The sequence below is a fragment of the Geotrypetes seraphini genome, chromosome 8, assembly GCF_902459505.1.
Source record: "Geotrypetes seraphini chromosome 8, aGeoSer1.1, whole genome shotgun sequence".
Taxonomy (NCBI): domain Eukaryota; kingdom Metazoa; phylum Chordata; class Amphibia; order Gymnophiona; family Dermophiidae; genus Geotrypetes; species Geotrypetes seraphini.
In genome coordinates, this window is record NC_047091.1 from 155,226,610 (window position 1) to 155,242,902 (window position 16,293).

General features: G+C 46.6%; 1 protein-coding gene across 3 annotated transcripts in view; it reads left to right on the plus strand.

The window, feature by feature from the left end:
* The window catches only part of RSRC2 (arginine and serine rich coiled-coil 2), a 185,227-nt gene that overhangs the window by 99,171 nt on the left and 69,763 nt on the right, over positions 1-16,293 (plus strand). For all 3 annotated transcript variants that reach the window (XR_004540325.1, XM_033954530.1, XM_033954528.1), the window contains exon 7: positions 14,452-14,531. Coding sequence is in view for 2 of the 3 variants with exons in the window: in XM_033954530.1 (XP_033810421.1) it covers positions 14,452-14,531 (80 nt within the window). In the remaining variant the exon portion in view is untranslated. The remainder of the gene's footprint in view (positions 1-14,451; positions 14,532-16,293) is intronic.

The following is a 16,293-nucleotide window of genomic DNA, read 5'->3' on the forward strand; positions in this document are numbered from 1 at the left end:
GGCTAAACACTAGGATCGATTGGGCAGGCAGGTAGTGGCTGCGGGGACCGTGCGATCGCTAGTGTTCCCGGCTCAAATTGGAAGGAGGGAGTGAAAGGGAAAAGGATTCTGGGCCAAGGGGATGAAGTCAGAAAGAAAAACCCACAGCAGGAAAGAAAGGGAAGGACTGGCAGGTGAGCCAGATGCTAGAAGCAGGGGGGGGGGGAAGAAAGAGGGAAAAAAGCTAGATGGGGTTGAAAAGAAGAGACACACTGGTATGGAAGAAGAAGATAGGGGAAATCTGGACACAGGAAGGTAACAGAAAGAGGGGAAATTATGTGCATGGGGCATAGGGACAGAGACATAAAGGGGACATGCCATGGGGATGGTATATGGACACAGGGGGGGCAATGACAGATACATAGGGGAGATATTAGAAATGGAGAAAATAGGAGCACAGAAGCGAGATGGTTTGTGGGGATGGGACAGGGACCGAGCTTGCAGGCTCCAGTGGCTTGCACAAATTACATTGTAACGTGCCATGAAAATAAGAGGAAGGAAGGTAGATAGGCCACGCGAGAGGAGCTGAAGGGTAGTAGAAAGGAACAGATGGTAAAGGAGGGAGGGAAGGGTGGTGGTGGAAAGGAATAGAACAGACATTGAAGGAGGGTGGAGAGGAACAGACCCCCAAGGGAATGTGGAAGACAGAGTGGGAAGAAGACAGATGCCAGACTATGCGGGAGCGGAGGGAAGAAGATGGGTGCTAGACCAATAGGGGGGGGGGGTTAAGGGAGAGGCACAGTAACAGCAAATGGAAGACGCAGAGAGAAGACACACAGTGGATGGAAGGAATTCAATGAGAAAATGTGGAAAGCAGAAACCAGACAACAAAGGTAGAAAAAAAAATTATATTTATTTATTTATTTTTTGCTTTAGGATAAAATAGTATATTAGTTGTGTTGATAAAAATTTATAAACAAAGCCCTGCCAGCTGAACATCTCTTTCTCTAGTTCAGAAGCAGGAACTTTGATTTATAAGAAAGGAATAAGCTAAATATTACAGTACTAAGGCTTATATGGATGCAGCGGGGACGGTGACGGGGCGGTGAATGGGATGGCAGTGGCGGTGACGGGGCGGTGAAAGGGATGGCGGTGACGGGGCGGTGAAGGGAACGGCGGTGACGGGGCGGTGCAGAGGATGGTGGGCCGGTGACGGGGACAGATTTTTTCCCCGTGTCATTCTCTAACTGTGAGCCTACATCGGGCGGGAAGGCATTCATGCATGCGCAGTGCGGGCAGTTCGTGAACTTTCTCAAGTTCTTAGAGGCGATGAACCTTTAAAGCTGTCCATACCGGAACTCTGTGGATGATGTCACCCACATGTGAGTATATGCTAAAATATGTTAAGGTAAGGATATTATCTCTTTTTGGATGTGCAGAATACTGTTCAGAGGCAAAAGTCTTCTCCATGATTTCAGCTGAAGCAGACAGGCACCAGCACCAGTACTGGCTATTGCAGCCTATTGGGGGGTGGGGGAGGATTCTAAAATTTCAATTTTAAGAGTTTCTGGGGATAGAGACATAGAGTCCCTCACCTATTAAAAAAAAATACTTTCCATAATTTTTTTTTGAAGTTTTTAGTGAAGTTTTCCGGGTCGTTTTTTTGGTGTGAAATCGCTCCTATTGTGGCATCTTGAATTTCCTGATTTTATTTTAAAAGCTTCTATCTGCCTCAAAACCCTTCAGGTTTTATTAAAATCGGTTGGCATAGACTCCTCAGGCCTTTCTACTCTTGTATCATGCCAGCTTTGCGCTGGATGACCGGCTGAGGACTGGCTGTGCACCATGTGCTGAGGTGCACATGAGGGGGAGCAGGGCCATGTGCTTAGCTGCCTCAGATACCTCTAGGGTTGGGGAACAGCAGGGGGCTCATTTTTCAGGAAAATGTTTTACTTCTGGAGCCCTTAAACAGTGATTTTGCAGAGTGCAGATGTGTGGTTTCAGTGAGTCCTAAGAGAGCAAGCTGATTTCCTGCAGGGGTCCTCTAGGCCTTCTGGACAGGGCTTTACCTAAGACTTTGTGAGCTTAATGTGGAAAGCCAACTTAAATTGCCAGGGTTCCCCTACACCATCTCAGGCACAATGAGCTGCGCAACAGGCCCTTATAGAGCCATCTCCCCCCCCCCCCCCTTTCTAGGAAAGGAGGTTAATAAGACCCAGAAAGCCAATCAGGCTGTGATGAATAGGGGAGGATGGGATCCAATTCTATGCCTTTTATTGTCTCAGAATGAGCAGTCACTCCTATGGGATTCAGGTTCTCAGTCAGAGACAGTTGTCAAGAGGCAGTTGTGGCCCTTGACCGGGAGGAGGACCCCTTTAAAGTCAGCAGCACTGCTGGATTTTATCATGAATTCACTGTGAAAATTGAAGTTGGGTTCTCTCAGACCCCAGCTACCAGTACTCTGTTATTAGCAGCATGCTGTTAATCTTAGAGCATTGGAACTCCCCAAAGAGTTCTTTATGGGTAGCTAAAACTATGTCGAAGCTTTACCCTACAGCTCCTGACTTTTATAGCTCTTGGTACTGCCTAAAGTGGATTCACTAGTGGCTCAGATTACCAAGTGTTCTTGTAAAGGTAATTATAAAGGCTGTGCAGTATCGCAGGGTAGATGTTTCTTTTAAAAAGCAATTTGAGACCCTGATTCTGGGGATTAAGGCCGCAGCAACGGCCTCCTTTGTGGCATGCACCTGCTATATTAGGTTACGTCTGATTCCAGAAACAGATGACATATGTCCCCAGTTTGTTCTGGCGGGGGTGGATTATATGGTATAGATGTTCTCTATCATTTAGAGTCCTAAGCAAAGCTTCTGCTTACTCAATTTCTGCCTGCAGAATGCTCTGATCAGACAGTGGGCGAGGGATTCAGGTTCTAAAGTGACTTTGAATAGGCTTCCGTTTAAAGATGGATACTCTTTGGTAAGGAACTGGTTGCTCTTATGGCTAGTGTGGCAGATTATCGCTCTAAAGTCTTGCCAGATAGCAGACTTCAGGCCCCTATAGGGTCTGGTCAGGGTAATTTTCAAGGATCAGCGATCTCGTCGGTATTATGGATCAACCTACAGTGAATGAGGACCACCTGGAGGACAACCACAAGAACTGAGTAGGTGACACAGCAGTGAGATCTGGAAACAGCGGAGGGAACCCACAGGAAGATGAGTCTGTTGCAAGCCAACGCCAGGATGAGGGAAGATGGAAGTGCACAGAGGACACGGACCTACGGTTGGAGAGATGGACATATACCAGGGGCAAGGACCTGCAGCTAGAGAGACAGGAGAAGATAGAAAGGACAGCAATCATCGTGGGGGACTCCATCATCAGACAAGCCGACAGCCACATAGTGGAAGGAAGAAAGGATCGGCTGGTGACCTGCCTACCAGGAGCCAAGGTAGAAGATACAGTGAGCCGTATCGACAGGATCATCGACAGCGCGAAAGAAGGAGATACGGTGGTGGTGATCCATGTGGGGACAAACAACGTGAGAAACAGGAACTGCAGCAAGGAAACACTGAAGGACCAGTTCTGGATGCTAGGAAGAAAGCTGAAGACCAGAACGCCAAGGGTAGCGTTCTCAGAGATCCTGCCAGTACCCAGGGCCGACGGGAAGAGGCAGACGGAGCTGCAAGCAGTCAATGCATGGATGAGGCGCTGGCATGAGGAAGAAGGATTCCACATTGTGCACAACTGGACGACGTTCTGGGGGGAAGAGCAAGCTATACATGAAAGATAGACTGCACCTCAGCGGAGACAGAACGAGGCTACTTGCAAGCAACATCAAGTGAGAAATTGAGAAGTTTTTAAACTAGGAGGAAGGGGGAAAGCAGACAGTCGACCAAGAGTCGATGGTTCGGGAAACGGTATACCCAGATGATACCATGCAGGAGGACTGCGGGGAAGACTCACCGGATCATAGGCAAGATAGAAATCCTGATGGTTTGAAAGGGACTCAAGAGGGAAGAAAATACAAGAAAGTAATAGGCCGCAAACTCAAATGTATGTACATGAATGCAAGGAGTAAGATGGTGGAATTGGAAGCTATGGCACAAAAAGATAACCTTGATATCATTGGCATCACGGAAACGTGGTGGCACGAGGAAAACGTCTGGGACACTGTTCTACCGGGATACAAGCTGTACCGCAGAGACAGAGTAGGAGAAAAAGGTGGGGGTATTGCCCTATACATCAAAGAGGGAATCAAGTCTACCGGAGAGAACACACCAGAAACGAAAAATAAGGTAGTCTCTATGGGCCAAAATACCAGGAACAAATGGAACGGAAACGAAGATAGGCATCTACTACTAACCCCCCAGGGCAGTCCGAAGAAACTGATGGAGAAATAACAGACAAGATTAAACACAACTGCAAGGGAGGCAACGCAGTTATCATGGGCGACTTCAATTATCTGGGGACAGACTGGAACCTAGGCACCTCCGGCTGCAGTAGGGAGACCAAGTTCCTGGATGATGTAGGCGATTGCTTCCTAGAACAACTTGTCAAGGAAAATATGAGAGGAAATGCAATTCTGGACTTAATTCTAAATAGACTACAAAGACCGGTGCAAGGTGTAGAAGTAGAAGGGACACTGGGAAGCAGTGATCAAAATATGATCCACTTCAACCTGGACACAGGGGCAAAACATTGACGGTCACAGCACTGAACTTCTGAAAAGGGAATTATGAAGGGTTAGACTCGTGGGGAAGAAGATTAAGAAGAGGATAAGCAATGTTAAAATTATTGCAAAAGTCCTACCTTTACGTTTAGGTAAGTTTCTTCCCCAATTGATACATATGGACCAATCAGGCTTTATACAACGGCAGCAGGTGTGCAATAACATACGGCATACCTTGCATTTGATGTGGCATGTGAGGAAGGGTAGGGAATCGGCGGTTTTGATGGCGGTAGATGCTGAGAAAGCCTTTGACCGGGTTTCTTGGGAATTTCTGTGGGCAGTCATGGCTAAGGTGGGATTGGGGGGTCATTTTAGCACCTGGGTCAGAGCGCTCTATCGTGAGCCTCGAACATGTCTTCGGATTAATCAGACGTATACGGAGTTTTTTTCTATTGCGCGAGGTACTCGACAGGGCTGTCCACTTTCTCCCCATTACTTTTTGCTCTGTCTATAGAACCTTTGCCAGTCCTGATCAGGAATCACCCTCGGTTGCAGGGGATAGTGGTAGATGGCTTTGAACATCATAGAAACATAGAAGATGACGGCAGAAAAGGGCTATAGACCATCAAGTCTGCCCACTCTGCTTACCCACCCCCTGTCTATGCCCTAATGACCCAATTTCCTTATCTTGACCCTCGTAGGGATCCCACATGGGTATCCCATTTATTCTTAAAGTCTGGCATGCTGTCTGCCTCGATCACCTGCACTGGAAGCTTGTTCCAATGATCAACCACTCTCTCTGTGAAGAAATACTTTCTGGTGTTGCCATGAAATTTTCCGCCCCTGAGTTTGAGCGGGTGCCCTCTTGTGGCCGAGGGTCCCTTGAGAAAGAAAATATCATCTTCCACTACGACACGTCCCGTGAGGTACTTAAATGTTTCGATCATTTCTCCCCTCTCCCTACGTTCCTCGAGAGTGTAGAGCTGCAATTTGTTCAGTCTCTCTTCGTACGAGAGACCCTTGAGCCCCGAGATCATCCTGGTGGCCGTCCGCTGAACCGATTCAATTCTGCGCACATCTTTACTGTAATGTGGCCTCCAGAATTGCACACAGTACTCCAGATGAGGTCTCACCTTGGCCCTGTACAACGGCATTATGACTTCAGGCTTTCGTCTGACGAAACTTCTATTGATACAACCCAATATCTGCCTTGCCTTAGATCAGGGGTGTCCAATGTCGGTCCTCGAGGGCCGCAATCCAGTCAGGTTTTCAGGATTTCCCCAATGAATATGCATGAGATCTATTAGCATACAATGAAAGCAGTGCATGCAAATAGACTTCATGTATATTTATTGGGGAAATCCTGAAAATCCGACTGGACTGTGTCCCTCGAGAACCGACATTGGACACCCCTGTCTTAGATGAAGCCTTCTCCACTTGATTGGCAGTTTTCATGTCTGCACTGATGATTACTCCTAAATCCAATTCTGCTGAAGTCCTAGTTCAAGAAGTATGTCCTGCATGGATTTCCGCTTCCGAGGTGCATGACCTTACATTTCTTAGCATTGAAGCCTAGCTGCCAGGTTGAGGACCAACTTTCCAATGTAAACAGGTCCTGCGCCATATAATTCTGTAAACTGCATTCACTTACTATATTACATAGTTTGGCGTCATCGGCGAATAGTGTTATTTTACCTTGAAGCCCTTGAGTCAGATCCCCTATGAATATGTTGAAAAGGAGTGGACCCAGGACCGAGCCCTGCGGCACTCCACTGGTCACCTCCGATGTTTTAGAGAGGGTACCATTAACCACCACCCTCTGAAGTCTGCCACTCAGCCAATCATTGACCCATGCAGTTAGTGTCTCTCCTAACCCCATCGATTCCATCTTGCTTAGCAGCCTGTGGTGTGGAACACTGTCAAAAGCTTTACTGAAGTCCAGGTACACGACGTCCAAAGACTCTCCCAAGTCCAACTTTCTTGATACCCAGTCAAAGAAGCTGATGAGATTGGATTGGGAGGACCTACCCTTGGTGAATCCATGCTGACTGGGATCCCGAAGAATCCCTTCATTCAAGATCGTGTCCAATTTGCTTTTAATTAGTGTTTCCATGAGTTTGCACACTATTGATGTGAGACTCACCGCTCTATAATTAGCAGCCTCTGCCTTGCAACCCTTTTTATGCAGAGGAACGACATTAGCTAATTTCCAGTCCAGGGGAACTTTCCCCTTACTTAGGGAGAGATTGAATAGCTCAGCCAACGGTTTCGCCAGGATATCGCTCAATTCTCTGAGCACTCTTGGGTGCAAATTGTCTGGTCCCATGGCTTTGTTCACCATGAGTCTTGCCAGTTCACTGTAAACTTCACCTGATGTGAACTTAAAATTCTGAAACGGGTCTTCTATGCTTTGTGTTGCCTTCAACTGCGGACCGTGTCCCGGTGCCTCACAGGTGAAGACTGAGCAGAAGTATTCATTCAGTTGTTCGGCTTTATCGGAATCTGCTTCCACGTAACTTCCGTCCGGTCTTCTAAGGCGTACTATCCCGCCTGTGTTCCTTTTTCTGTCACTAATATACCTGAAGAAGGATTTGTCCCCCTTTTTAATGTTTTTTGCCAGAATTTCTTCCACTCGAAGTTTTGCCTCCCTAACTGCCATTTTGACCGCTGTAGACTTGGTCCTATATTCTACCTTTGCCTCTCTTTTCTCCATGCTCTTGTAGGAGAGAGACGCTTTTTTCTTCTCCTTAATGAGGTGCGAGATCTCCGCGGTGAACCATTGGGGTTTATTGTTTCTTTGTCATTTATTTACTGATTTTATGAAGCGGCTAGTTGCTTCATGTATGGTTGATTTCAGTGTTAACCACTTAGCTTCTACATCATCGGTCTCCGCTTGGTCCTGCAGCGTCCGATGGACGAAATCTCCCATGCGTGCGAAGTCTGTGCCCCGGAAATTGAGTACCTTTGTTTTCGTGTTTGATCTAGGGAAGCCTTTCCTAAGGTTGAACCATACTATGTTGTGGTCGCTGGAGGCTAGCGTATCTCCTACTGAGACCTCTGAGACACTTTCCCCGTTGGTGAGTACCAGGTCGAGGATCGCCTGGGCCCTAGTGGGCTCCGTTACCATTTGTTTGAGACGTGCTCTCTTTATGGAGGTTAAGAGCCTCCTGCTACCGCTGGTTGTCGCTGAAAATGAGTTCCAGTCTGCATCAGGCATATTGAAGTCCCCTAGCAGTACAGCTTCTCCTCGTAGAGTGATATTCTCTATGTCTTCAATTAATTCTGCGTCCATGTCTTCCAGTTGTCTTGGGGGTCTGTATACCACATCTAGATACAGGCATTTTTCTCTGCCTCTTGCCAGGTTTACCCAGAGGGACTCCCCGGTGTTCTTGACATCTGTGATCCTGGTGGATTTGATGTCCTCTTTAATGTATAGAGCTACCCCCCTCCTAACCTGCCCTCTCTGTCCTGACGAAGTAGATTGTAGCCCGGTATAGCCATATCCCACCCATGTGAGCCGTGAACCAAGTTTCAGATATTGCCACCACATCTAGGTCGGCATTCCTTATTTCAACCTCTAATTCTAAAATTTTGTTACCTGAACTGTGTGCATTGACATACATGACCCTCCATATCTTGTGTTTGCTAAGTCCCTGTGAGGCGTATCCTACCCGAGTCGGTGTGACTCCTAAAGAACTGTTTGCAATGTGGGTACTTACGTTGGACATGGAAGCGGAGTTTTGACTCACCTCATCAGGATAATTCCTTTCTGCACTAATATGTGAATGGGTACCCTCCCCCGACTTACCTAGTTTAAAGCCCTGTGAAGCAGGCGGGCTAGTCGGTGTCCGAAGACGTTCTTACCCCTACTGGTCAGATAGAGTCTGTCTGGTCCCGGAAGTCCTTGTAGCGCTTCCCCATGGTTTATGAATCCGAAGTTCATATCCTGGCACCATCCCTGTAGCCACTCGTTCGTCCTCAGGATACGTTCATCTCTGGCTCTTCCGTTGCCTCTAACTGGGAGGATCGATGAGAAAACCACCTGCGCTCCTGTCCGCTTCAGCCTCTCACCCAGTGCTCCAAAGTCTCTGGTGATGGTCTCCGGTGTGTTCCTGGCAGTGTCGTTGGTTCCTATGTGGACAAGAAGCATAGGAAAGTGGTCTCGGGGCGTGAGTAGTCTATCCAGACTGGCGGTGACATCTCATATCCTGGCTCCAGGCAGACAGCAGACCTCCCTAGATTGCATATCCGGTCTGCAAATTGGTCCCTCGGTGCCCCTCAGCATGGAATCCCTGATGATATTTACTCTGCGCTTCTTTGGGGGGAGCCGGTCAGTTGCCCTGGAGATGGAGCTGTGTGTTGGGCCTGCTCCTGTTCCTCATCGGCAGTTCCTTCCTGAAGAATCTGGAATCTGTTCCACAGGGTGAGTTGAGGGGTTGATGTATAGCTGCCCTGTTTGTAAGAAGAAGGAGAAAATGAAGAGATTGAAAAAGGGGGGGTCTCCTATGTTTGCCCGTGGAGGAGGTCACCAGCTGCCAGGAGTCAGTGCCGCTAGCCATTTCCTGTATCCCAATTGTTGGTTTCAAAGCTGATGATTTGGGTGTCTCGAGGATGGACTTGTCAGGGGCCTGCTCGGTGATTTGGGACAGCTCCTGGACGACTCCGTTGATGTAGGCCTCATCCTCTTTGATGCTTCTCAGGCGTATCACCTCCTCCCTGAGGCTCCTTAGTTCCTGCATAAGATCTCCATCCAGCTGCGCGGCCTCCTCTGTCTGTGTAAAGACTGTAGTGTAGCGCTGGGGGATGGTCTCAGTCTGCACAGAGACCTCTGTCCACCGTCCTGGGTCCTCCTCCTTCTGCACGCAGTCCGTGGTCGCTTCCTGGTTCCCCATAGTGACTGGAATACTGGTCTTGATTGTAGACTTCGCTCTTCTTGTCCTCCCTGCCATTGCGGAGTTGTAATTGAGGTCTGCCTGTCAGTAAGGTAGAGAATTAGGAAAATTAGAAAAATCTGTCTGTGAGCAGGTGTGAGATTTTGAAAGATTAGGGTGTCTGAGAGTTGGAAGATTGGGGTATCTAGTGCTTGAAAGATGAGGGTTTCTGAGAAACTGAGAGTTTGAGATGTCTGAGAGGGTTGCTGTCTGTGAGTTTAGTATGAGAGCCTGTACGATTAGAGTGAAGGGATAGTGTGTTTGAGAGGTCCGCTTGTTGCCCTAAGGTATCGTTGTCTTGTGTAGTTTGGCTCTTCTTAAGTCTCTTTGCAAAGGCGCTCTCGCTAAGGCGAGCGCTTTTGCCGCTCGCCTTCGCTGCGCGCTGAACGGCTGCGCGCCGTTGGCTCGTCCCCTTTTATGGGGGGAGTTTGGCTGGTGACGTCAGGGGTAGGCGGAGTTAGCTCTCGCCTCTTCCCCTGCTAGCACCGCCTTCTCTGCTCCTCTCTCTGCTTCTTCCTGCTAGCACACTCTCCGCTCACTGTTCTGCCATGTGCTCAGGACTCTTCTACCATGTGCTCAGGACTAGGCAGAGCTCCTACAGTCTCCCTTCGGCTGTCCTTGCTTATTTGCCGATGACATTCTCTTGTATATTGTAGACCCTGACTGAACTGTGAGTCCTTTGTTACGTACTTTGGAGGACTATGAGCTTGTGTCTGGGTTCCAGATTAATTTAGATAAGACCGAGATGATAAATCTAACTCTGGGGAGCCTCAGATTCTTGAAATTCAGTGCCAGTATCCATTTAAATGGGCTTCCAAGGGCCTTAAATACTTAGGTATTTCTTTACCCCTGGATATGGAGCGGTTATATGAATGGCCTTGTCCCCGTCCCCGCAGAGACAACTATTTTTTCTTCCCCGTTTCGGCGGGTTACCCGCGGCTAGCCGCGGGTAACAAACCATCGTGTCATTCTCTATTTTGTATCTCACCATTGCCTGTCATCTATGCTGTGGTGTTCGCAGACGGTTCGTCAGTGGGAGCTGGAGACTGACAACCCTTATATTCTGCATTTGATCAAATTGTGGGATAGCCTTAAGAGGGAGTTTAATAATGGGGTGACCCTCTCTACCTTGGCTTATTTACGGGACGAACCACGCTTCTTGGTGGCCAGAACCAATCCAGTGTTTGAAAGGTGGGCACGCTTTGGGATCCTCAGGTTTTGGGACTTTTTGCGTACCGGGGCAGTGTTTTCGTTTGAGGCTATGCTACGCCTTCCAGGGGTGCGGACGGGGATTATTTGACATTTCTCCAAGTGAAGCATTATATGGGAGCTCAGGGGTGGGATACAACATATCCACTGGCGACTGAACACTTAGAACACCTGTGGGAGACTTTGCAGAGAGTGCCCAGGCCCATTTCCATAATATATCAATATATCAGGGGGAGAGTTGTACCTCACGTGGCTTTCCGACACCACTGGGAGAGCGACTTGAATTACAAATTTACAGATAAAGAGTGGGAACTTATTTGTACTGAGGTGGGTAAAGCATCGGTTTGTGCATTAATACAAGAAAATGCATATAAAGTGTGAGTCACTGGTATTATACTCCAAAACGACTTCATAAAATGTATCCTCAGACGTCTGACAGTTGTTGGCGATATCATACTGCGGTGGGTTTTTTCTATCATATTTGGTGGTCCTGTCCTGTGTTGGCACCCTGTTGGTCTGCAGTAATACGTTCTTTATCTCAATTGCTTGGGGTTCTTGTACCGAGCACGCCTCAATGTTGCTTATTGGGATTCTCCACGGTCTGTGCTACCAGTTGGCAACGCCGCCTAATGCGATTGGGGCTGGCGGCGTTTAAAGGTCTCTTAGCTGCCTATTGGAAGCAGTCCCTGGTACCTGATGTACCTGAATGAAGAGCAAAGTTCTGTTTGATGGGTAGATGGAATTATATGTGGCTAAACGTAGAGGGTATTATCAGAACTCATTACAAACCTGGTCTGTTATTATACAGAAACTAAATATTTAGGGGGGTGCAGAGACTTTGATCCTATTGTGCTTCTTGGCTGGGGGGGGGAACTTAGGTGTTCTTGGGGGGTGACAATTTTGTAAATGTAGGTTCAGTATTTTCAGTATAGCGGCGTTGTGTCGCCGCCAGTTCTTTTGTGATTTTCTGATTGGCTACTTTTGCTCTTCATTTGTTATAAAACTTTTAATAAAAATTTAAATATAAAAAAAAAAAAAGAAGAGGATAAGCACTGTAAAAACGCTAGAGCAAACATGGTCCCTTTTTAACGACACCGTCACCAAAGTGCAAAATCTATATATACCGCATATCAACAAGGGATCCAAGAGGAACAAGGAATTGGCTTGGCTCACTGTAGTGGTGAAGGAAGCCATCAGAGACAAGAAGCCTTCCTTTAAGGAATGGAAAAGGTCAAAAACGGATGAAAACTGGAAAAAGCACAAACAACATCAAAGCAGGTGCCATAAGGCAGTAAGAGGGGCCAAAAGAGACTACGAGGAAAAAATAGCCAAGGAGGCAAAAAACTTCAAGCTGTTCTTTTGATATATTTTGGGGAAACAACCTGCAAAGGAAGCGGTGGGGCCGTTGGATGACCATGGAATAAAGGGAGTACTAAAGGAGGACAAAGCCATCGCCGACAAACTGAACACATTTTTTGTGTCTGTATTTACCAAAGAGGATATATACAACATACCAGAAGCCAACAGGCTATAAGCAGGTAATAAAGACAGGAAACTGACAGGGTTGACGGTCAGTCTAGAAGAGGTATGCAGGTAGATTGATAGGCTTAAAAATGATAAATCCCCGGGACCGGATGGCATCCATCCAAGGGTAATCAAGGAACTAAAAGGGATTATAGCAGAACTGCTCCAACTATTAGCAAATCTGTCGATCAAATCGGGAAGGATTCTGGAAGACTGGAAAGTGGCGAATGTTACGCCGATCTTCAAGAAAGGTTCGAGGGGAGGCCCGGGAAACTACTGACGGGCAAGTCTGACCTCGGTACCGGGAAAGACGGTAGAGGCGCTGATAAAGGACCGCATCATTGATCACCTTGACGGACCCAATCTGATGAGGACCAGCCAGCACGGCTTCAGCAAAGGAAGATATTGCTTGACGAACTTACTGCACTTCTTCGAGGGAGTAAAGAGGCAGATAGACGAGGGTGACCCGGTCGACATTGTATATTTGGATTTTCAAAAGGCGTTCGACAAGGTCCTGCATGAACGATTACTTCAAAAAATTTGCGAGCCATGGAATAGAGGGTGAGATACTCTCGTGGATTAAAAACTGGTTGGCTGATAGGAAACAGAGAATGGAGGTAAATGGACAATATTCGGACTGGAAAAGCGTCATGAATGGAGTGCCACAGGGTTCAGTGCTTGGACCTGTTCTCTTCAACATATTTATAAACAACCTGGAAATTGGTAAGATTAGCGAAGTGATTAAATTTGCGGACGATACAAAGTTATTCAGAGTAGTGATGACACAGAAGGACTGCGAAGACCTGCAACAGGACATAAACACCCTCGAGAAATGGGTCGCTACATGGCAAATGAGGTTTAATGTGGATAAAGTGTAAGGTGATGCATGTCAGTAACAAAAATTTTATACTCAAATGCAGGATGTCCGGTGCAATACTCAGAGAGTCCCCTCAGGAAAGAGACTTGAAAGTATTGGTAGATAAGTCAATGAAGCCATCCACTCAATGCCCGGTGCCAGCAAAAAGGGCAAACAAAAGAAGGGGATCACAAACAGATCGGAGAAGGTTATCATGCCGCTGTACTAAGCCATGGTATGCCTCCACCTGGAATACTGCATCCAGCACTGGTCGCCGTACATGAAGAAGGACACAGTACTACTCGAAAGAGTCCAGAGAAAAGCGACTGAAATGGTTAAGAGGCTGGAGGAATTACCGTACAGTGAGAGATTAGAGAAACTGGGCCTCTTCTTCCTTGAAAAGAGGAGACTGAGAGGGGACATGATCGAATCCTTCAAGATAATGAAGGGAATAGACTTAGTAGATAAAGACAGATTGTTCACCCTCTCCAAGGTAGAGAGAACGAGAGCGCACTCTTTAAAGTTAAAAGGAGATAGATTCCGTACAAACGTTAGGAAGTTCTTCACCCAGAGAGTGGTAGAAATTTGGAACGCTCTTCCAGAGGTTGTTATAGGGGAAAACGTCCTCCAGGATTCAAGACAAAGTTAGAAAAGTTCCTGCTGAACCAGAACATACGCAGGTAAGGCTAGACTCAGGGCACTTTGACATAAGCGCCACCGTGGAAGCGGACTGCTGGGCATGATGGACCACTGGTCTGACCCAGCAGCGGCAATTCTTATGTTCTTAACATTCAATAAAAGTTTCTGATAAGTGGTTCATTAATTTATTTAAAACTTCATTCTGCCACCTCCACAATTTTTCACAGATTTGCAAATAGAACAGAAATACTTTTATATGGTCATGTTTCTTATTGTAACCCTTGGCGTTGCCACTACTACTGCAAGATCCTCTGTCTGTGGAGAAAATAAAGGTGCATACCTATAACAATGGTTTTCCATAGACAAAAGATATTCCAGCCACACAATCCCTCCCTCCCACCCACTCAAAAACGAAGCAAGCTTTGACATCCAACTGATCGGATTCTGTATGGACAGTGAATACCATACAACAGGAACCCATACATATGCACATAAGTCTCGGGCATTTCTGTGCTTGTAATCTACTGGGTCGGATCACCATAATGTTATCGTTTGTGTGGCTAGAAGATCATCTGTTCATGGAGAACCATCATCTATTGTTATATAACTTTTTTGCTTTTGTTTCTAATTCTGTATCTATTTTGCAGGTTGGAAAGAGCAAAGAAATTGCAAGAACAGAGAGAAAAAGAATTAGTTGAGAAACAGAAACAACAGGAAACTACTTCAGGTACTATTTTTCCAATAGTTATGAATTCTGAATGTCATCCTGGTTCAAATCCATAGCATTTTTGTAGTATGAGAAATTTCAGCACAATTTTTAAGATATAAAACAATAGTTTAAAAAATGTAGAAAGTAAGAGTGAGCTAAATACAATTTTTCCTTTATTTTGAAACTTGTTTTTCTATAGAGCAGGGATTCTAAACCCAGTTCTTTAGCGTCCATCCAGACCGGCACAGAAACGGATGGGTTTATGCACCTCTGCCAGCAGGTGGGCTACAGTACTGTGGGCTACAGTACTAGTGGGCTGTGCAGACCCTTTTACAATCAGTCTTTTCTTAGTCTCCAGCAGGTGGAGTGGTAAGCTTGTGCAGTCTGTGCTGAGGTTTGTTTGGTCCTGTTGGATCTGATTTAGGGAATCTTTCTTGTCCCATTTGCTGTCCGGACAGAGCTTGGGGGACCCTCTCGGGGGTCCTACCAACCTTGAGGGTGCCAAACTCGGAAGGGTCTAGTCCCTCCCCATCCCCCAGTTCTCCTACTTTCCCAGGTTTTCTGAATTTAGAGATGTCTCAACTGTATGCCTGGCTACCTGTCCGGCACAGATTACAGTTTAGAGTGCCTGTGGAGTCTACTGTCTTGAGACAGCTGGTGAGCTGTGAGAAGTTGGGGGGAAGGGAAAGACACAAGAAATAAAAGGAGCATACAGTGGTCCTTAGGCCGCCTTTTTTGTACAGCGTTGTTGTACCTGGGTTTTTGGCACATTCATTCAGTATGAGCGCTTTGAGAAGCAGCCCAAGTGCATTTTATGTGGGTGGATGCGGCTGGCGGGTGCATGAAATATTCCGGGGACCCGGCTTTGAGTGTCAGCGTGTTCAGCTTCCCTTCATGTGCACACCACTCGTCGGCAGGAGGCGCTGATGACGCTCAGGCCTCACTTGTCACCCATGCTGGGGTTTCCTCGGCTGCTGGCTGTCTGGCAGATTCGAGTTTGTGGGCCACTGGGGTGGCTGGTGATTGTTAGTGGTGTTTCTGTAGCGGCAGGGTCAAGTTTGGTTCCTGTGCCACGTTTGATTTCAGGGGCCAGTTTAATGAAAGTGCTTCCCTTAGTTTTGGCGGGAAACATGCCAATTTTGACCCTGCCTCAAGTGCCCTTCCTCCTGTCTTAGAGAGACAAGAACAGGTCTTCGAAGGGTCTTCTGCTTAAGCATAAGGTCCGAGCAATGGCGGCATCTGTTGCTTTCCTCCGATCGACTCCAATTGAGGAAATCTGCAAGGCTGCCACTTGGTCCTCGGTTCATACTTTCACCTCTCACTACTGTCTTGATGCTTTCTCCAGGCGTGACAGCCATAAAATCTGTTCTCCTGAATTGTCAACTGTCCCTCCATCCCTTTTGATTAGCTTGGAGGTCAGATCCACAAAAGGTTAATTAACTGAGAGGAAAAAACTTCTAGGGTTAAGTGATTTAGTTACTATAATGATAGAAATAATGAAGGAAAGAATCTCAGAATTGCCACTCCAAGGATCATAATAATATCATCCATATAAGGAATTGTGGCGTGAGTATCTTTCATTGATCCAAAACCTTCACATATTAAATGTAACTTAATCTGTCACTGTTTTAAGAGTATATAGCTATATACTCTTAAAACAGTGACAGATTATTTCTATTCATTATAGTAACTAAATCACTTAACTAGAGGTTTTTTCCTCTCAGTTGATTAACCTTTTATGGATCTGAATATTTGTGGTTAATCTTTTCTTTTTTGTATT